The following is a 22,334-nucleotide window of genomic DNA, read 5'->3' on the forward strand; positions in this document are numbered from 1 at the left end:
CCTTGACCCCAAACTTTCACCAAAAGAAGTGCATGCTCACAATTAGGGACTTTTCAGGAACTCTAGAGGGGCGGAGCTGTGTGCTACAGAGCACTGATTGCAGCTGTTTAAGCCAGTGCAGCTGCAACTCACCTTTAAACAAGACTTTTAAAAGAAGAAGAACTTATTCATTTAAAATATATGGAGCAAAAGAAACGGATGAATGACAAGTGGACGGACGACAAAATCCAGGTTCTTTTGAGCGTATTTGCTGAGGAGGAGGTCCAGCTGGACTTCGACTTGGCAATCTTTGACTTGTGGTGGAAACACAAACCACACAGATTACCGGGAAATCTTTTCCCCAGGTAAATAAGTTCCTGGTAATAAAGATTCCTGGGGAATTTCAGTGGAAAAGGGGCTAATGCTGTTGGAGATAATATTGAGAACTCCAAGAACACAATCCCACATCACCACCAAAATCTAATAACATCTTCTTTGGGCCATGACCTATACTTCTCAATCTCAAGGCTTCACAACAGGAGATTTATTTACCACCAGAAGTCAATGTCCATTTTTATGTACACAGGGTATGGTTAGAAAGCTCTCTCCACAGCATCATGAACAGCCCAATAGATGTATATTCTATATTTCGAGGGGAGAGGTGTTGAGAGACTTATAGATTCAGTGTCCAAGCACATTTGCAGTGCAGTTCTGGCAGCACACAGTGGCTCCACGTCTGAGCTCTCGCTTTAATTTGTCACCCTCTCTATCTAATAGAGGGAAGGGATATTCTCACTGCTTTGGGGTTTATTTAATATTATCCAAGGTGAGAGGATGGAATACGTTCTGGGTTATCTGTCTTATCAGACAAAATCTAGGTCAACCTATTTAACACTTTGTGTGTTCAGTAAGGAGAGACAAAGGGAGAGAGAGCAGAGTGTGCCTCATGTCACAAAGGAATCACTTTTTCTTGAAGCCTTCATCTTAAAACCCACTGGCACACTCTCTACCTCCTCTGTGACTTTTTTTTTACCTTTTCCTCACTCCTTCGTGTTCCCTTAACTCCTCTCCCTAACTCCTTTCACTAATTATCTCTCCTTCTCCCTCCACCATCTTTTGTCCTTCTGGCCATCTGTCCATTTCTATTGTATTAAAAAAAAATAGTTGGTTGTTCCTAGTTAGATGCACAGTCAGCAGGAGGAAGTGAGACTTAACTTTTGGCAAATGGTGGAATGTAATAAATAATAATATCAGTAAAAATAATATGGAGTATTGTATTTATACTGTATTTTTATTCCAATTTCTATTTATGCCACCTGAGATTTAAATGACCCTAGGCCCATCCCCAATTTTCCCTTGGATTTTTCTCAAAAATATGAAACAGTGTGTGTCTGGACAGTGTAATCAGTGTAATCGTACGTTCATGTTTACCTAACTCACCAGACTCTACCTCTCTGTCGGACCTCAAATAACCTGCAGCACAGCAGAAGCAGAGAGTGGTGCTGATACTCCAGGTATCGTGGCAGCTTCACTGATGACTCACTGAGCTAAACTGCTGTGCCTCAGCTATATATAAAACCATGATAAATTAATGTTCTATTTTACACTAGCACAGAACAACAGGGATATTTTTGTCTTTAACATCTTAACTCCATTGGTAGCATCTAAAAAAAAGAAAGAAAAGCTAGACCTCAGACGACTAGAGGAACTTACATACTATATGATTCAGTTCCCTCTGGAGGAAACTTTTGGCTGTAACGTCTAATAGCATTATATATATATATATATATATATATGTATATATACATATATATATAAATATATATATATATATATATATATATATATATATATATATATATATATATATATATATATATATATATATATATACATACAGATACAGTATGTAACAGGCCACGGGAGAAAAGCAGAAGGGTGTTTTCAGCAGGCTTAAATACTATTCAGAACCATCACAATTAAATATTTGAATGCATCAAAGGATCTGACCCATCAATGTCAACATTTTAAAAATGACATTTTTCTCCCCTAAACTGTTTATTTATTGAAAAAAATGCATCATTTAAACCTCTCAAATGTACACGTTCAGAATAAAGCATTTGCTTTGCTTGTTTCTCTTTAGACAGGTTGGACAAAACAAGTCATCTGAGTCTGTGTCTCCTTGTCTTCCCGTGAACTGTGAGTATTTCCTTACTTTTCAAATGTAGCAGTGACGAAGAACGCGTAGACTCGCGTGTGCTTGTGATGTCGAATTTGGATGATGAGCTCTGGGATTCCCAGCCGGATATGATTCAGTAGCCATAGCAACGTGTGGTCATCTGTAGTGTCTATGACAGGAAATGAAAAACAAATAAATTTTTCAAACATAGCCCTGTGTCGTTGTACAAAGAAGATTCTGAATCCTCCCACAGTCTTGGACTATTTATGCCTGAGCAGCAGCTGGAGGTCAAGTGTCAAACCGATACTTGAGAGGAACTTGTTTTTCTTCTTCTGGTTCAGAAATACAAATCTTTACTGCAGACCTTTATTTTTCTTTTCCTTTGGTCAAGATGCTTTTGAGAGGAGTAGTGAGGCCTTTTTAGGTTTGTAAAGTTCAGCATTTCTGGTCTGTGTTTACTCTGCTGACATCGCATGTCTTCAAGTGCTACAAGCTTGTGTCATTGGGTGGGACCAAAACAACAGACATAAACACAGTTTGTGGCCATAAATTAAAAATGATTTTGTGAGTGGCTGTACCATTGTTATCAGTGAAGCCAGTATTTAAGTTGAATATGTTTTCTTAATCTTCGATGACACATCATGGTCACTTAATGTCTGAAGGTAATACATACATAATACATAATAATACGTTCTTACATATGCCACCTTTAAAGGTTTTGCCACTGATGGTTTCAGTGGTAAGATTATCAAAATTTTAAAGAAAAGAAACAAAAAGTGAACAATTAGCAAGTCAGTAAATAATCAAAGTAATAATTTGTTGCAATCCTGAGTATATATTTCATGCTAACAACTGTGTGTGTGTGTGTGTGTGTTGACCTGCAAATGTCATGAGGACGTCACAGTTCTCTGTGGGCACCGTTTTCATCCAAGACTTGTGAGACATGATGTGTCTCCCAGCCTGCAGCAGCCGCTTTCCAAACAACTTATCTGAGAGACAGAGAGGGAGAGAGAGAGACGGGCAGACAGACAGACAGATGAGAAAAAGTAAAAAAATGTTTGTATTTCATACATAGTGTGGACCCTCATAGACAGATTGCATTCCCTAGCCACTTACCCTAATCTTGACCATCACATCTAACCTAAACCCAATTCTAATCCTCACATTAAAACCAGGTCTTAACCCCCAAAAAGCCCTTTAAAGATGTGAGGACCAGCCAAAATGTCCTCACTCTTTATGGTTTATACAATGTTTGGTCCTCACAAAGCCACAAATACAAGAGCACACACACACACTCACTACCTAAATCCTGTTTCTCAGTGCGACACATTTAAATGTCATGCCCCTTCACCTCACAACACGAGACTAACAGAAGTAATCCATCTTGTTCTGCCAGCACCAGAAGCCAAACGTTGTCCTCAGTCTCTGAATCGTCTCCCAAGCTCACAGGCACACACACACACACACTGCAGCATGCGCGAGCACACACATACACACATGCATACACACGCGCACAGCCATACAAACAGCTCCACTGCAGACACACAGTAATGTTACAGTATAAATCCGTCCACTGAGATTGTTACGGTTACGTCAAGGACAACTTATATATTTTGAACACAGGCTCCAGGCTCAAATGAACTTTATCTTCAGTCTGACACCTGGTTCATCCTTCACTGACCCTCTTGAGTCTCATATCTGAAAGTGCTTCAAAGAAAGACACATAGAACGAGATCCTATGACCAGTGTTTTCAGATGTCTTCCAGGACACAAGTTTGCTGGATTCTGAATAATAGCAACAGCAGCCGCCTGGAGAGAATATACACAAATAGGGAATTTCACGATTATGAACACAATTATTTAATGGTAATGCCTCAGCTACACCGAGTGTTTGTGGTCACACTCTTAAAAATGCAGATTATAGTGCAACAGTGAACAACAGTGGCACAGGGAAGAAAATGACACTTTAAAATGACAATTTACTGCAGGTGCAACTGGCACACTAATGGCACAACATTCTCTCAAACTTTTTATACCAAGTACCACCTGAGAAAATAATGAGCTCTCGAAGAAACACCATTATCAGCGACGTTGAAATACAGTGGCGCAAACAGGCTGAGCACAGTCAACCATAGACGACTAAGCAGAAATACCCAAAAAGACATGTAATCCACTCCAGGTTAGTGTTGAGAAATAACAATGCATCATCAGACTGTACCATGAACATCTATAATCACTGCATCCCTAGTCACAATCACTGAGGCGTGGGTCATCTGAGCAGACAGAACTATTTATGTTTTATACATGGGATAAAGTGGTAAGAAAGGTCATCTCTCCATAAGTCCAAGCAAAAGACATGAAACTAAAATGTGACTTCACGTCTTTCAGGTTACAAAAGTGAATGCACATGTATACTCATGAAGGTCAAGGCGCCGGCAGGCTGTAACCGAGATATCGCCACCGCCACTCGCCCGATGATATAAATAACACTATACGTCTGCATGTTCAGCGTAACCAATAAACATGTGTCACATAAAGACATCAATGCGTCTCCTCTGATTTCTGGAAATGGCAGGACGGAGATTCCCAGAAATAAACCAGTGTGTTCTATTTATAAACAACAAATGTGCAACATAAAGCTGCAGCGCAACTAAAGTCCCAATGCAATTGGTTTTTTTTCTCACAAATGCAATTCATGTCTGTGCTACGTCACAGATCTGTGAACACTAATATTTAGTCACTGAGTCATTAGTAGTGATAAACCAAGAGAGATTAACCCCTGACTCTGCAGTAGCCTTCAGCTGCACAAAGCTTTTTTAGAAGTTTTCTGGCCCTCTAACGCTCTCCGCCTCTAAATACCAGTCACAGCAGGCAGCGGCTTTCAGCTACAAAGTTGTAATGAGGAGCCAAAACAGTTAAAAGGAGAGTGAATATTATAAAACTGGATGACCAGACACACACACAAATCTAATGAATGCTATTGTTTTTGTTCATTTTAGCTGGATGCCTGTATGCATTACCATACGGTAAGAGGATAACAATACAGCATTAAGATGGCATTTAAAACCTATTTGTATTGATTTCCATGATGACTCACTTTCCTTTGGTTTCATGAACCATATTTATAAAAACACATATTTAATTCCCTCTTCTTGGAGCCATCTGAGACCCAAAAAGACACACCCTATTTGCACCTTTTCATTAAATTCAACCATCATCACATCATATCTTTTTTAAGATATTCTCTGTCAAGGCAAATCAAAACATGCTGGAGCTGATTACAGAACCTCACTACGTATGATTTCTATTTAAAAGATTCCTCCTCCATACTTACAAACAGGTTGTGACGACAATATGTGGTTCCACACTGCTCTTCCCCTCTGAAGAACATCCTCAAACATCGCAGCAGCAGCAGGTCACACAGTAAAACACAGCAAGGCCTTTTCTTGATTATTTAATCAGGAGTGGAACCTCTAGATACTGAAATCTGACCGACTGCTCCACTGTGCTTTGGATGAAATGCTGCAGGCAGTGCTGCGACATGACAGCAATTCTAATGAGTCCTGTATTCTTTGCTGAGGGCAACACAAACACAGAGTCCTGGAAGAGCCAGCTCATGCATTTAACACTTCCAGAGTGCTTACATTTTAAAAGCCCAGACACTGACTGTGTGCTCTGGTTGAATTTGTGTGTGTTATGCTATTATTATTATTATACATGAACAAAAATTCACGTGGCTTCACTGTTTAGACTAAGCCAGTTTGTCAGGTTTTCATCTCTGTGTGTGTAAGAGTGTGTTTTTTGTACTAAACAATCAAACCACTTCTCAGGGACTTTATTCTTTGTGGGTTCATCCTGTGACATCTTCATATGCAAACCTCTGTCAAGGAACCTCAGTGAGTTACACTGCTCAAAATCACACTAACTAGACAGTCAAAACATCACCTCCATGGTAGGGCTGAACAATTAATCGGAATTTTAATCGAAATCGCAATACAGCCGACTGCAATCTTCAAATCGCAAGAGGCGCAACATTTGTTACAGCCAAAATGTGGGTCAAAATATCATTTTACATTAATTATTGTCTTGATCTACACACTTCTTATTCCTCCGACTGAAGAGAACATCTTTGTTTCTCACAGATCTGCACAAATATCACACAGTAATCATTCTAAATATGTCTTATTATTCTCATGAAAATAAGAATAATGAAGTTGATGACCATTCTCTCTGATATCGCGAATCATCTGTCCAAATGATCGCAATTAGATATTTATTCAAAATGCGATAAGCGATACATCATGGCAAATATCGATATTGTAAAGGGATACTTCACGGATTTGCATTCAGTTTTGTATTACTAGAATAAGGGGAGTATTTTTGAAATATTGTGCTTCCCAACCTCAGTTTCCCCTGAGTCGAGAAATATCTTCATTCTTTTTTTGTTACATGCTTTGAAAACTGCAACCCCATTCATTTTTCTTCAAGTTTGCATAAACTTCTGGGCTTTCACTAGAGAATGTAATGGCACAGGACATAAAAATAAAGCCAGTTTTAACTACGGCCTTCGCATTTTAATGACTCTGTTTGAGGGCTACGTCTTATCAGACAGCAGCCAGGCACTCGTAACAATCATGGAGTCTTTCTCTGATCCACGTCACTTTCTCAGGCATTTCTGCGGGATATTTATTTTGTGTGTGTAACTGTGCAGGTGTGCATGTGCATGTGTGTGAGCCTGAGATAGAAAGTGCGAGATTAATAGGGTGCATAATATTAATTAAGAAACTCAGGCAAAGCACAAATATGAAGGTCACTCTTGAGGAAAGACTTGATGATGCACACAGTGTCTTTGCTGCGTGATGGTGTGTCTCTGTTTGATAACTGGCTGTTCCATAGTCTGCCCAACGCTAGAGGAGAATTGGCTAGATTTCGGTCCTGATCTGGTCCTTCCGATAATTCTGGGTGCTTTATGATTTTAGGCTGATTTGAACAGATCCAGTGATCAAATTATCCTGTAGTCTCAGGGCGTTTGGGGCGTGAGTAGAACCCCGCTATAACCACTGAGAGCGAGTCCACCGGGAAACAGATGTTGCATACTTTTGTTTAGCACCATTAGTTAATTCCGTCTTCTCAGACATGACTTCATCCATAGTTTTTTGCGTTTCTCAGCACAAAACATCGCACACACAACAGCTATTAACTGACTGACAACCGGACTAAATGTCAGTTTCTATTCTGAAGTCACGTTAAATGAGTTTCTGTGAGATCACAAATCCCTGGAATCTCCTCCCTGAAATCGTTTGATTAAATGCCAAATGTGTGGTCCTGAGTTCATCTAGTCTGTGCTTTCTCAGGATTAAAACATTTCAAAACGGTTACAAAGTTCGTTGTGTCTGTGGTCTCCCACATTTTTAAAATCTCAGATTTCAAAATCATCTAGTGTGGGGCAGGATTTATTCTCGCCTGGAGCATCTTTGGGTCAACTTTGAAGATTTTTCTCAGTCAGGTAGATGGTTGGAAGGTTTTGGGAGTATAACTGTATTAAGAAGTTCATGTTAACACCAGGAGACTCAGCAGTAGTCATTTTAATATTTAATACGTATATCCTTTTTTTCTGTCAAACACTGTGCTGATGATGGGCAGTAATTGCTTCAGGGTTTTAGCGCAGGGACCACTCAGGCACACGGGCTCCACATTTCATCTCTCTTATTACAAACCTGCTGTTGCTTCAATCACTACGCAACATATCAATTGTGTAGTTTTTTATTGGTAAGACCTTGAACTACACAAGGGACTAATATTGCAGTGCACTCCCTGCAAAGCAGCATCATGTGCATTGTGAAATGTTACTGGTCTCGCATCACAAAGTTCATTTATCGCCCACACCGTGCACTTGAGCCCATTGTAATAATGGTAAGACATTATATTTTGAGTATGTAGTTCTTTAGGAATTATTATACATGAGAGGGATCCTGCAATTATTTGTTCATCCAATTATTCAATCATGAGTTAGATGCTTGTGAAAGTTCTCAGTCATCTTCTGTAGTTGAGGCCTTAATTGAGCTGAGCTGAAGACATTTCACCTCTCATCCAAGAAAAAAGACAAGTGATGTTTCGGTGGTCTATAATTCCAGGTGTAGTTGAAAGATCACTTTATCTGATAAAAAAAAAACATTTCTTTGTTTCGCTTGAATAAGATTATTTCGATTAAACTATACTTACATTTGTGTAAAATTGTATATTGAATACGAATTTCTCCTGACAAGCTGTTAACAATAGTATCTTTATGTCCACATACTATTGTTTAGGGGACAATGTTTACGGTTCTGACTGTGTGAAGCCTGCAGTGCAGATTCGGGTTGACTGTCATGATGCTGAGGACATTTAGCATGTAGAAAAAGAGAGACAGACACAAACACTTGAAAAGAATCATTTCTACTTGAGTTCAAGAAACGGCCCAGTTACAACAATTACACCAGCCAGTGAGACACAGAGTCTAATCAAGTTAAAACAAATTTCCTTAATTCGAATGATCATTAACTGAATGTTGCTGCCCTTTAACGGCTTCCGGCCCCACTCCTGTACAAACAAAGACACATAACACACAGGTTCAGATACAGGCACACATTTAACAAAATCATATTTCCAATGCTTCTGATATAGAGAACAACAGTAGTATTTAAACTGAGTCATCAAATCTTGCAGCAGATATATAAACCATGTCAGATCAAGCTCCACCTGTGATCAAGTGTCATCCACCTCTCCTCTAATCCATAATGTTCTTCCTTCTCTCTCTCTTTCTATCTGCTGCTCGCTCTAACCTACACAGTATCCACATCACTCCACCTTACATAGATGTAGCCCAGCCTTCATTCATTCAGGCACCAAATCATCAAACATTTCTGATTCCACATTGCATTGCTCGTTTTTTTTAACTGGCAGCTGCACACACAGATCCGTTTGAGATGATAGGACAGCTCCTCTTCCCACTGCAGCAAAGCACTCCTCCTGTCTGTCTTTGCTTTCTTTCACCTCAGCCTGCACCTCTTTACCACAGCATGGACCCCTGAGTGTCCCTCTCTCTTCTCTCTACCATTTCTGTCTCTTTCCTTCGTCCAAATCCTCTCTTTAAGCCTCCCCAGGCTGTTTTTTTTTACCCCCTCTCCTTTCAATTTCTTTTTATCTATTTCTTTCTCAGCTCTCTGTCTCGTCTCCGCTCTCACTCAGGCTGTCTCCTCAAGAGGCATTTGCCATCTTTGTGTTTCTATGGATGATGATGCTTCACTGGGGAAAGAAGAGGGTGGATGCTAAACAGTAAAGCTAGGGTCAGCACAAGGCCAGGGTTTCAGTAGTATATACAGCCACTGAATGAACTGAAGGTAAACAAAACTGTGTGGTTTCTTTTAAAGACAACAACAGACTGCAAAGTTAGCAGAGTGTGCATGTGCAACAAAGCCCACAGGACGTTGACAAGGTTGGGTGTGGACTGCTGATTTTGGAATATTTCTCTCCTTCTATATGTATATAAACCGTATGTATATTATTTCAAAAACAAAAGAATCGAAAAAAAATGGGGGCTTTTATTCTGACAAATAACACTTTTGATGTAACGGTGTCTGACTTCCTGTCCCACTCGTCACCTGGTAATAGAACACAGATATTCAGTGGAATAATAAAAGTAAAGTAAATATACTATACAATCATTTACAGCTATTTTAAGGTGAATTCAAAAGTCTTCTTTCAAAATTCCCCCTTTCAAAGCCACTTTTTTTACGTGCAATTAATTCCATTTGTTTCAAGTTCAAAGTCAATGAGTAATCATTTGAAATAATCGTGATTTCAATTTCCTTGCTATTATAAGCATAAGAGATGACAGTTGAATTTCTTTCCCAGCAGTGCTGCAGGTGCTCTGATTCTACGCTGTTACATGCACATGTACACATTAACATATCCAATCTAAAAAGCCCATTTTAACCTTGCTGGATAGAGGTTAATGGTGCAGTTAACCACCGTTTGTTCCATCAGCGCAAAAAAGAGAGAACACTTTTAAATGAATATCCCCAATTAGCTGTGTCATATTATTTCAAAAGCAACTGGGAGGATTCAAGGCTGTATTGCGATCAGACATGCTTCTCATTAGCAAACACGTATTTCTCCAGCCAAGAGCAAAAACTGCTGAGTGGCATTTATCCAAATTATCAGGGATGTAGGGAAGCACTAAATTATTCTTTATAGTACAGTAAAGGAAAGAGGAATTAAGACCAAGTCCACAGCGAGCGGGCATAAATGTCTATACCCTATAAATCATGAACATTTCATTTCGCACATTCAGTCTCTGGGGGCCACGAATGTTTGTACAAATCATGACCAAGAAAAGTTTCAGTCTGGATAAAAAAATGTGATAAGATAACCTGTATGTGATCACATGTTTTTTTTTCCAGGAGACAGAGGAAGAAGGTCTCAGATCCTCCTTTGTGACAAACTGGGATGAACATGTCGATGCTGGTAGGAGTCAGAGTTTTTGTTTCCTCTCGACCAAGCGCTGGGAAGATAATAGCGATTTGTCCTTGGCTTCAAAATAACAAAGATAGTGCATGACATCAGAGCCACCCGTGGCTGAACGCCAAGAGGAATGACCGTGTCGGAAGGAAAGCACCACAGTGCTCACACAGCAGAATAATAGAAATATCACTTTTCTCTTCTTCCAGCTCACCTTTACATCACCTTTTACATCACTTAATACGTAAAACAAGCGTCCCTTGTTTTACGTATTGTATTCTTTCCGCCATGAAAGGCTACTGGGTGCTTCATTCTTAGTTAGCTGGTTAACTTTGGGTGAGCTACAAGGATGCAGAAGCTGCCATGCGTGCAACAAATCTGGGGTTAAACAAGGATAATGATGCTGTATACTACTGAGTCAGGTAATAATCATGACTGGAAGTCAGTGCTGAATCCTTTTGGTCGATGCAAACTACTCCTACAGGCAGCAACCACAGGCTGGTTATCTAACTGCCTGAATTCAGCTTTATCGTGTGTGGTTTGGGATGAGGAGATTACAAGTTATGAATAAGCCAGTGGGAATGATGAATGTAGCGGAGTGAATCGCAGCCTTTGTGGAGTAAACAGACCTCCTTGTTGTGGAGTGACTGCCACAGTGGAGAAAGACTCCTCTGATGAATGCACACAACAAAGACACATGAATTACAAACAGCAATGATGTAAACATGTCTGTGTTGTGTCGAGCAGCTTTAAGGTCACTGCAGTGTCACACTGTACAATTCCAGAAAGACAATGTGTAGGAATTTGGCCAAAAAAAATTCAAACTAAAAACTGACATTCTGGGAGAAAACACTTGTCTGCTTTCACACTGAGAAGTCGAAAGGATGATATTTAGGAGAGTTTTACAAATGCCAGTTGGCAGAATTTCAGAGAAAACCCTGCCGCATTCAGGCAAACTGAGTGTTTCTACTCAAATCCTAAATGAAGTTGGGCACAAGAGCAATTGAGGCAGAAATTATAGGAGATGAGATTTAGTGAAAAGACAGTGTAGCAGTGAATTATTCCGTCTGATGGCTATAGACTACTTGATCTACAGTGCATCATGATATTCTACTCCTCCACAGGAAATATGGGGGAGTCTGATCAACGCCTAGAGGAACCGGTGATTATACTACACCATCCCATTACCTTTCTCAATCAATGAAAAGCAGAGGAAGACATAAATGAATGACTTTGATTTCTAAAGCCTTTCAAAAAGAAGCTTACGGAGATCAACCCTTCATTTCTTCTGGATTTATTTAACTCTGGAGTGGGATGGTAGGAAAGACGGTAACACTGATATTCTCAAGCACAAATAGCAAAGAAGTACAGGATGTTTTTACTGAAATATATTATACTGGTTCATCTCCAACAGAAATCTTTTAATTAGTTAGTGAGGTGACCACAGTTCCACAAGTCCTTAACACAAACAACAGACCATTGACTATTTAGCTTTAATAAACACTGATCAGAAGGAAAACACAGGAAAACCTGATTTGTTTACTTCTCAAAGGCAAATATGTACATTAGAGCAGGGCAGGAAACCCGTTTCATCAGGCATCATCAGAAAAACTGTCACACACCATAATGCAATCACAACCTTCTCTTGACACTGCCAAGAGACATGAGCAGGTGTAAAAAGATGCAGCATGGGCATTACTGAACACCGAGTCCTGGTTTAATACCAGCTCACAACAATGATACGTGACGCTGTAGAGGACACATCCTTTCTGTGCCATATGTGAGTATGTGTTGTGAACATGTGGACTTTAGAAGGGTTTTTAAAAAGATTTCTCGCTACATCTGTGCTGCCTCACACTGCTGCTGCTGGCAACTATGTGGCTGTTTGTCTCAACAAGAGACGTCAAGCTTTGTCTGTGAAGGGTGGAGCTCCACTCTGTACTGTACAAATTTAAATGTGTATGTGCGTATATACAGTATATATATATATATATACTCTACACTATTACCACACAAAACAAAACACAGCCATACAGCACAGAGAGGACAAAATTTAGCTCCCACAGAAAAAGTGATATGGCAGAGACTCCTGACTTATAAGCCCATCATCAGCAAAATCCCCAGAGCACTGCAGCATTTTCTGAATCTGCATTACTTTGAACAAACAGATGATGCCGTTTTCTGCTAAGGCTTAACGTTGACATTCAGCCTGCTACAAAGGGTAATGAGGAGAAGATGATGAGGCTGATTGATTTCTCTACGTAGCAAACACATCTAAAGCGTAGTGGTTGAACAAAACAAACCAAAGGAGGGAATTAAGAGCCAAACAATAAAGCTGGGGAGGAGAAAGACCTTCATTACGGATGAATGTTGGTTTAAAACTCCCCTGCTTATCATTTACTGGCTCATATTATCACACTGATGTGGATAATATGCCCAGCTATTAGCTCATGTGTTGTACAGTACACTTCCATGGACTTCTCTGGAGACAGCAGAGTGGCTAATGTGGAGCAATTCCCAATGACTGGGGCTAAAAACAGCATTCTTCTCCATGGTCATTGTAAGTTCTCATGGCTTTCCTTAGCAACTAACAAAGGAAGGGAAAAAAGAAATCAAATCCAGGCCTCGTCAGTGCAGTCAAAGAACATACAGGACAAAGTCACGAAAATGCACTTCAAGCCTGTGTTTTTTTTCAGAAATGCAATATCACTTACAGACGAGTAGAGGTTTGTTACTGACTTTGCTTTTACGTCGTGTTATGGTCTGTGTGACATATTTCTGCCTCTCAACACAAGACAGGAGACAGCAAACACCAGGAAACCTCTCTCCCTCGCTCTCTGTTTGCACTCAGAGTGCTTTAAGCCCCACAGTGTGCATTATCATTTCTGCTCACAGTTTGATCATCTTCATGGCTCTAAATGGGCAAGCGGAAACTTCCAGGGGGCACGAGTGGGGATTTGGAAGATGGTTGACTTGAGGCAAAGAGGCATCATCGGTGCTAAGATTAAAACCACTAAAAACGTGAGTGAATCACCACTTGTAAAACAGATGGTTAATTTACAACATCAGTTTATATTAGATTTAATGGTTGCGTGGATATATGTTTCTTCACAGCTGCATAATTACAGACGGATGCCCCCTGGAGGAGTCTGCCGGTGGTCCATGGGATCATCTCTACATGTGGAAAACCAAGAAAGCAAGAACAAGGTCATATGCGGGCTTGCACCTCTGTTTATTTAAATTTATTTTATTGATACAAGGAATAGTTAAGCCTAACCACATGATGGCAACTCTGAGATCTTTAACCCTGATTAATATCAGCAAACACAAATAGCTTAGAGCCGTGTTACGTAACATATCATCAGGCCAGGTATTTTGGTAGCACAACAAAAATGACTCTGTCAACTCTCCACAATGCCTAAATGATGGATGGCATCGGAGAAGAAATTGTACTTAAATGGATGTGTCGTTCAGTGATCGACACATACGTTGGTGTCAACAGTGTTCAGGAATATGGGATCAATACGTCCTTAAAAAAACAATATTAGACAGTAGAGGGAGTACATAGCGTCACTATGTCCACCATCAGACTATGAAACCGACCAGGCAAACATTATGAGTAGAAAATCAATGAAAAATGATTGTAACACTAACTGCAGTGTTTACCACTGTCTGACCAGCACCCACTTCACAGTAATGAGCTCAAATTTAAAGCCAGCTGTTTGTAAAAATTGGAAGTGTTGTTACATTGTTATAACTTGGTCTTCTGCTTGAAGACCAAGTTCTGGACGAAGTGTCATCCCTTCCATTAAAAGCTCGCTGACCATTTGTGTGTTTGACCGATCAGGTGAGGTAAGCAGAGCAGCTCCAATATTACAGATGGCAAGGTCACCCCACATTAAGGCGGTTTTCCTCAAACACTAATGCAGCTAATGTGCAGCTCAGCACTCACTCTAGAAGGGAAGACGAAAAGGAGAACAGGAACTATATCTCAGTGGAGCGTGCAATGAACGAGGTAGGCAAAGATATCTGGAGAGTCATTATGCACGACAAGCTTCTGTCATTATATCCTTCTGTATTACATTCATCAGCTCCTTCATTTACAGAGCCATGGTAAGACATGTTCTTTTCCAGCTTTTTTGTGAATGCAGCTCCTCTTATAGGAATTTCCCTCCCATCACTGATTTGCCTTACACTGCTGTATTTAAAACAACCTGCGTGACATTGAATCTGACTAAAGCTGAGGTATTCGACCCGTCGTTGAGAGGCAGTGAGAGCGATGAGAGAAGCGCCCTGGCTGAGACTGCAGATCCCTGCTGAATACATTTTCCCAAGAAGTGGATCCTTCAAACTGTGTTAGCGCAGATATTGCAGTGGTTCTCCATCTATAGTTTCAGACTGACTTTAAAACAGTAGTGTGTAACTTGTGAATATACAGGAAAACAAAATGTCAAACCACTGAGTTCACACAATGCCGATGAGGCCTATCAGCTCCACACGACTATCTCTGTGTTTCTCAGTATGGCTGGGTTTAGATCCTTTTTTGCCTAATGACATTCTGCACACAGGAAGTTATTTGTTTTATGTCAAGACCAATGGAAGCGACAGCAACGAAGTGCCAATAAAGTGAGACGGCTGCAAAAACAGTTGCAGTATGACTGAATTCAAACTAAACGTCTATTGAAAACAGGCTGTTCAGCAGTTTGACAGGATAAATGCTTCTTGACCCCAGGTCTTATTTATACAGTACACACAAACACTCCCTCGGTCAGGTCTGGACAGATGAAGGAGGCAGCATACAAATAATGTAACATCATTTCTGTTCCTGAACACCAAACATAGGGAGAATACTAACTTCTGCAACCACAAAAATCACCAACGGTCACGCACTGTAGATTTAAATGCAAAATTTAAACTGACTCGTCTGTACTCCGCATATTCTGTATCAGATAATAAGCTTAAAACCTATAATATCTCTTTTGAGTACTTAACTGTTGATGTATTTGCATACAGCAATTAAGAGCTATTGTGGTGAACACATATAAGGGAGCATAACTTCAAATAAGCTTTACAGAATAATGGAGACAGAAGCTGCGGTCCATCATCATCATGTATTCCATATATCCTGACAAATGTCCTCAATCCTAATCCTCTGCGCTGTCTGATGGGGCAAATACAAATTACATGACCTGATTTCAAAGGAATCCTATCAACACTGGCCTCAGAGGGAACGCAAACTAATTGGTGAGAGTTTTACATTCTTTCTCTAATGATGGGCGCTTAATTAATCTTTGAAATGCTGTCTTGTGTGTGCTGGAGTTATACAGGAAGACGGCTGAGAGGATCAAAGTCATGCCAGTCTACTGCTGAGGGATTTAGGAGAATATGGAGGAAGCATGAAGACCATTGAGCGCCTGCTGAATGACACCGACACGTATGACGGAACGGTTATGTGATATCATGGTAATCTCACTGACATCCTCAAACTCAATTCTTCTCTCTCATGACCCATGCAAATATACATACAAAGACAAGTGGTAGCTCTGCTCTTATAACATGTTGTTATAGGTTGTAATCCACACATTCACTGTACAGTACATGTAAGGCATAGGTGCACTGAGGTTGCCAGAAGTGAAAGTTACACTATCCACTCGTCTGTCTGAGATCCATTTTGCAGTTAACACCTGCAGGTCATCCTGCAAGTGCATATGTTTACATAGGTTTTTTTAACCTCTATATTTTAACAATGCAGCATGAATTCATCTACTCTCCTGGGGCTACAGCAGGAGAGGAGATGAAACCTGTTCATGTCACAGAAAAGACTACAGTCAATACAGCATTCAGCCCTGATACCCAAACATTACGTGACTGATTTGAAAAAAACAAACATGTTTTATTTCTATGAAAACTTTTGTATAATTCAGTAAAAGATACCAAAGGTCCTCATTGTCAAATGTCTACATGACATGTGCTTAAACTGGGCCAAAATAACACGGAAGTTTAATATACAGATCAATATGTTTTTACATTGCAATAAAACACAATATAAGGCAATGCAGCCTACAGCAACTTTGAAATCGCAGGAGGCGCAATATTTGTTTAAGCCAAAATGTGTGTCAAATTATCATTTTAGCTCAAATATCATGCTCAAATATCACACAGTAATCATTTTAAATATGTTTTTCGAATGAAAATGAGAATAACAATGTAAAAATTACCATTCCCTCTGATTGAGCAAATCATATTGCAACCGCAATTCCTGTCAAAATAATCACAATTAAATATTTACTCAAAATCGTTAATTAGTTAGTATGGTGTAGATGTTTGTTTTCTTTCTACAGTTGCGGGTTGAGATGCCAACTCCCAAGAGTAACAGGTACGAGTGAGACTGAACTAGATCCAGTCTTCACTTTGCTGACCCAAGGCCCAAGGACCTGAACCGGGTGCCACCCTCTCAACATGATGACATCAGGCTTCTCTTCCAGTCAGCTGCAGCCTGCTCAGGTTACCTCGTCCAAGTGTGGATAAACGCTGCTGACAGCCCACTGCATCACTTTGCAGCAGTACATGCAGGCGGCACAGGAGCCGTCTGTGAAGCACACACTCAGGAAAACAACCCTGGCTCGGCAGCTGAGGCTCTGCACCCAGGCTAATATTGTGATATGCTCCGAAAATAACCTCACACAATTCTTCCAATGTGACAACTATGGCCTCTTCGAATCCACTATGGTGTCATGGAAGGTTAACAGAAAGCATGTTTGTGCTGCTAAAATTAAGTCTTCTTTCAGAATAACACAGGGATAGCACTTAAATAAAAACATAGTTAACACAAGGGAACTAAGTATGTGTATATTATTATGAGAGGGGCTGTTTTTACAGCTTACAACCAACATCAAAATGGCAAAAACACACACCTGCCCTGTTAACCAATAGCAAGGCAGCTGCTACTGAGGCAGTAAAGTGAAGGCAGACAGCAACAGCCTGTAGTTTAAGTCTAAGTCAGGCTCCATTAGTTTAGAAATTCCTGCGTCTCACACATAACACTGTAAAACAATTTAGTAGTGACTGTCCATAAAAACACTGTCTGCTTGTGATAACAGGATAACAAACATACAATATGCATGAGACGATGCATAAATATTTAATGTTATGATTATTCCTGAAAATCATTGGGATTCAATATTCAATATTATAGTAGAAACAGTAAACATAGAAATGTAAACATATATCTCTCCAAGAATGACTATTAACATATTAATAATATTATTATAATAATAATAATAATAATAATAATAACATCGATACCAAAAATCCCCAATGTTTACCACGATGCGCAATAATATCGCACATATTGTCCAATCCCTGATGTACAATAACTGTGAGTAAGGTCAAAGCAGACACTGATGATGTGATATAACATAGCCATCTTCAAACAGGAAGAATTTAACCTCAGTCATTTTTAAAAAGCCGCCTCCATGCGGACATGCTGCACAAGTCAGACCCGTTATTTACAGGCCCGTGGTCTGGTCAACTCGTGATTTTGGGACGCAGTTCCTCCGCGTGGAGACAAAAGAACGGAACGGTGCCACGAGCTGCTGCTGCTGTGTGGTGCTTTCTGTGCATCACATCCACCTGCCCTTTTCTTCCCTAAACCACAGCTGTCACAGGGGAAAGAGGCGCTTTCACTCACCCAGCACACCGGAGGAGCTTTGCGGCTCCGGCCTCTCCGCGTCTCCCGGCAGCGCTCGGTGTCGGTGCCGGTTGCTCTCGGGGCCGTCGGCGGCGGTGGTCCCACCGCTGGCGGCCGCCGCTGCCGTCGTCCCCGTGTCGGGCATGCTCTCTTATCAGCGAGGAGCGACGCAAGGTGAAGATATTCTCCGGGAAATCGTGGCCCAGTTGTGCATCTCAGGAGGAGGGCAAAGCATGGGGGTGGCGTGGAGGTCCGAGTGAAGGGTTAAGTGAGTGTGAAAGTGAGGTGAAGGTTGTCGGTGACGGTGCGGCGGCAGATCATCCTGTTGGTGCTCCGGAGCAGGATACGCGGTGAGATGGAGAGAGAGAGAGAGAGAGAGAGAGAGCCGCACCGACGAGAGGAGGGACAAAGAGAGGGAGGAAAGAGGGAGGGAGGAGGGAGGAGGGAGGCTTGGTGACACACACTTCACAGAAAACATCCACTGTGGTAGTCTAATCGTTTTATCACGTTTTTTCATGCAATTTACAGTATCTGACTTGTTTATTAATGTTAGTGACCTGGAGGCCACTGTGCAGAGTAACGTTAGGGGAACATTCTGTATGAAGGTGTGACAAACTAACATTCTGGGAACCAAAAGAGAATGTTCTCTAAAGGTTGTATGAAGGTTGTGACAAAATAACTTGAGGGGGACGTTCTTGGTTCCAAAAGAGAACATTTTATAAAGGTTGTGTAAAGGTTGTAACAAAGTAACGTTGTGGGAACCAAAAGAGAACGTTTGCTAAAGGTTGTATGAAGGTTGTGACAAAGCAATGTTCTGGGAACCAAATGTGCAACCAAAAACTAAAGTTAGGGGAACCTTAGCAAAATGTGTGATGGATTGGCGAACTGTCCTATCGCTCACCTGGGTTTGGCACAGCACCCTTCGCCCTCATGTGTATGATAGAGTGGTAGAAGATGGATTGGATTGGAGAATTTCACAAAAAAAACATATGGAAATGACTCCTTATTACTTGATATCATTTGGAGGGCCACTTGAAATCAATTGGGGCCTCGAGTTTGAGACCACTGATTTAGAATAAAACTATACATGAATTACTAATATGTTAAGCTATATGTAATTACACATATGCTTAGTATGTGGGACACATAATAACATATACTGTATATGTTGGATTATGAGCCAGTGGGCCCCTGGGCACAGACTGGAAAAGGGCCCCCCTGTGGGTGTGTGCCCCACACAGATTCAACCAGCTAAATGTGCTTTTTGTCAGGCAACACCTGTTAATAATAATATTATTGAGGGGCCCTATTAGACATGTCACATAACTTAACCTTCGTTATTTGACTGAGGCCCCGTGGAGACACCAGGGGTGGTTAATGAATAATGTAGTAGCAAAGATATTGGGATATTAATGCAGAGGTTTGGACTTCATCACCCTCTGAGCCCTTGGGCCCCCCTGGTCTGGGCCCCTCCTGGCCCGGTCAGAGGCAATCTATCCTTGGTGAGAGGAAATCACACACAGGTAGAGGAAGGGCACACAGATCTCACCAGACATGGAACAAAAGAAACATACCATACCATACCATTCCAACAAACACAAAATAAACACAAAAACACACCCACATAAAAACACACATTATTCGAAGATCAACAAATATTGGCAATTGTATTTGGCCGAGAGAAAATATGTTCCATGTCTTTCCTGCTTTTTTTCCACTGTCTCACTGATTAGTACCACATTTATCAAGTTACCTGGCCACGAAAATAAATAAATAAATTAAATGTGGACTTTGCAAACACACAGCCTAAGATACATGATACATGGCTAAAATACATGTGACTACAGGCCTGTATGTGTTGTTCTACTGAAATACAGCAGAGGAAATAAGGCAAGACGGATGGAAATGGACGATGAAAAATTGCATGACTACTAATTGTGCTTAATCCCAATTGTCTCCTTCATGAATCATATGGGATTTACTGATTTAAAAAAACAGTCATTCTTTTGGCAGCAACAGAGAACATAGGTTTTCTGACAGTGTTCTAGAATCTAGCAGGCCTAGGCCGCTGCTGTTTAGTGTAACTGCACTCCACCCTGTCCTTGAAGATTTAAATACACTATGATTTATTTATTAAGGCAAAATATATATATGTACATAGATTAAGTTTTTATTGACACCCAGCTCTAGGGACAACTAATATCTCCTGTCAGCCACACAGAGTACACTCTAGAAAGGCAGCAGATATGTTGTAAATGTTCAAATTTAGGCCGATTAAAGGTGTCACACACTCCAACAAACTGATGAAGCCTGACATCCTCCCTTAAAGTTCACACTGTGTTGCCACGCCTCCTCACTGCTGTCATATATCTTCAAAAAATTGGCAAACAAAAGTCAACCAATACCAAAGTGAGTCTACACCCTATACAAACACATCCTTCAAAATAAACACAGATGGTATTAACACAGTTTAATGAAGAATTACCACCATGTGGAACAGTTGACAGTTGTGTGTTTATGTGTGTATGACTTTCTGCCAGTCAAAATAATCTGTCATCTTTAATGAGATCAGTTGCCTAATGAACAGTCATTTTGTGGTCAGAAGAGACAGAGATGGTTGTTATGTATTGATGGCGCTCAACAGCTGCAACATGGCGGCTGCTGTCATGCTTTGTGCACACACTGAGCACTCCATGAATTATTAAGATTCCAGGTTAAAGATTGCTCCCCGAGCCTCAGGACAAGCCTCCTCAGCATGCACACGGTCGATCTCCTTGGCTTAATCCTCCACGATGCTGTGTTTTTTTGGTGCAGCCACAGAGATGGTCTGGCAGACCTCCCTCCCTCCCTCCCTCCCCCTCTTTTGGATGGCTCTTAGCTGAGAAACACCTCATATGTGAGCAGAAATTGTGCTTACTCACCACGCACTGGGCTGACAGCTGCAAGGAGCTGCATGAGGGGAACACAGAGCTGTGGACATGTGTAGTATAAGCCTTTGTATATACTCTGTGGTTTGTGTAAGTGTGTAGGTTCTGAATAATTATGGACAAAAATTATAGTCAAAAAATATTAACTTATCAAATGTCAATAAATCAAACAACCCCCCAAAAAGATGATTTGCCTGTTGAGGACAGCAGACAGTCTGTACACAGTGACATTTTTTGTTTCCAATAATAACTAACCATTTAAAAAGCACAGCCTCAACTATTTTGCATTTTGTCTCATTTGTTTCTCTTTATACATTATTTAAAACAAAAAAATATTTGTACAACCCTTTAAATCATTTCTTGAGAGAGATTTACAGAACACAAATAGTTCTGAGCAACTTAATGTGTTTTAAATTGTGTCTTAAATAAACTTAAATTGTTTTGTTTGTTTGTTGTTTTGCTCAGTTGAATGTTAAATCCAACCGTTACGCCCCCACGCCAATAGGGGGAACTACAAACCAGTTTTGTTTTTCAAATATAACGATAACTTATTTTCATCAAACCAGGATTTAAGCAGCTATAAATGTATCATTCGGCAGCAAATTTAATTATTTAAACTGACTTAATAAATACATACATAACGAAAACTTGTGTTTAACAACTGAAGCTATCTGACGCTGAATTTAAATGCCCTTATTACAGAGGACTACGGTAACATACTGTAAAATAAGCACGGCCCAAAGAATCAAGCTGCTTTGTAAGGAAATCAGCATCCGGTTGTGAGCCCACGCTATATATATATATATATATATATGTGTGTGTGTGTCTGCATGTTTGAAAGCACATACGCGAATGGGAAAAATAATAAAAATACAGCTATGAGTTTCAGAGAGTTTCTAAGTGGATTTTGAGCAAGTGTGTGATGACATAAACAAACAGTTTTTGGAAATTTTCAAATTAGAAGTCTATTTTTTTATGGAAAATTCTCCAACTAAAAACAGAATTTTCTAGACAAGACTGGCTGGGTTTTCAGGTTCAAATTTATGGAAAAAAATGTTTT

General features: G+C 40.3%; 1 protein-coding gene across 2 annotated transcripts in view; it reads right to left on the reverse strand.

Annotated features, from left to right (window-relative positions):
- The window catches only part of LOC122780294 (anoctamin-8-like), a 34,204-nt gene extending 15,510 nt beyond the window's left edge, over positions 1 to 18,694 (reverse strand). For both annotated transcript variants that reach the window (XM_044043142.1, XM_044043141.1), the window contains exons 1-3: positions 18,348 to 18,694; positions 3,037 to 3,147; positions 2,195 to 2,327 (exon numbers count right to left, since the gene is read on the reverse strand). In XM_044043142.1, the coding sequence (XP_043899077.1) occupies positions 2,195 to 2,327; positions 3,037 to 3,147; positions 18,348 to 18,492 (389 nt within the window). In that variant the 5' untranslated portion in view covers positions 18,493 to 18,694. The remainder of the gene's footprint in view (positions 1 to 2,194; positions 2,328 to 3,036; positions 3,148 to 18,347) is intronic.
- Between the last annotated feature and the right edge of the window lie 3,640 nt (positions 18,695 to 22,334).

Source organism: Solea senegalensis, linkage group LG14, assembly GCF_019176455.1.
Source record: "Solea senegalensis isolate Sse05_10M linkage group LG14, IFAPA_SoseM_1, whole genome shotgun sequence".
NCBI lineage: Eukaryota > Metazoa > Chordata > Actinopteri > Pleuronectiformes > Soleidae > Solea > Solea senegalensis.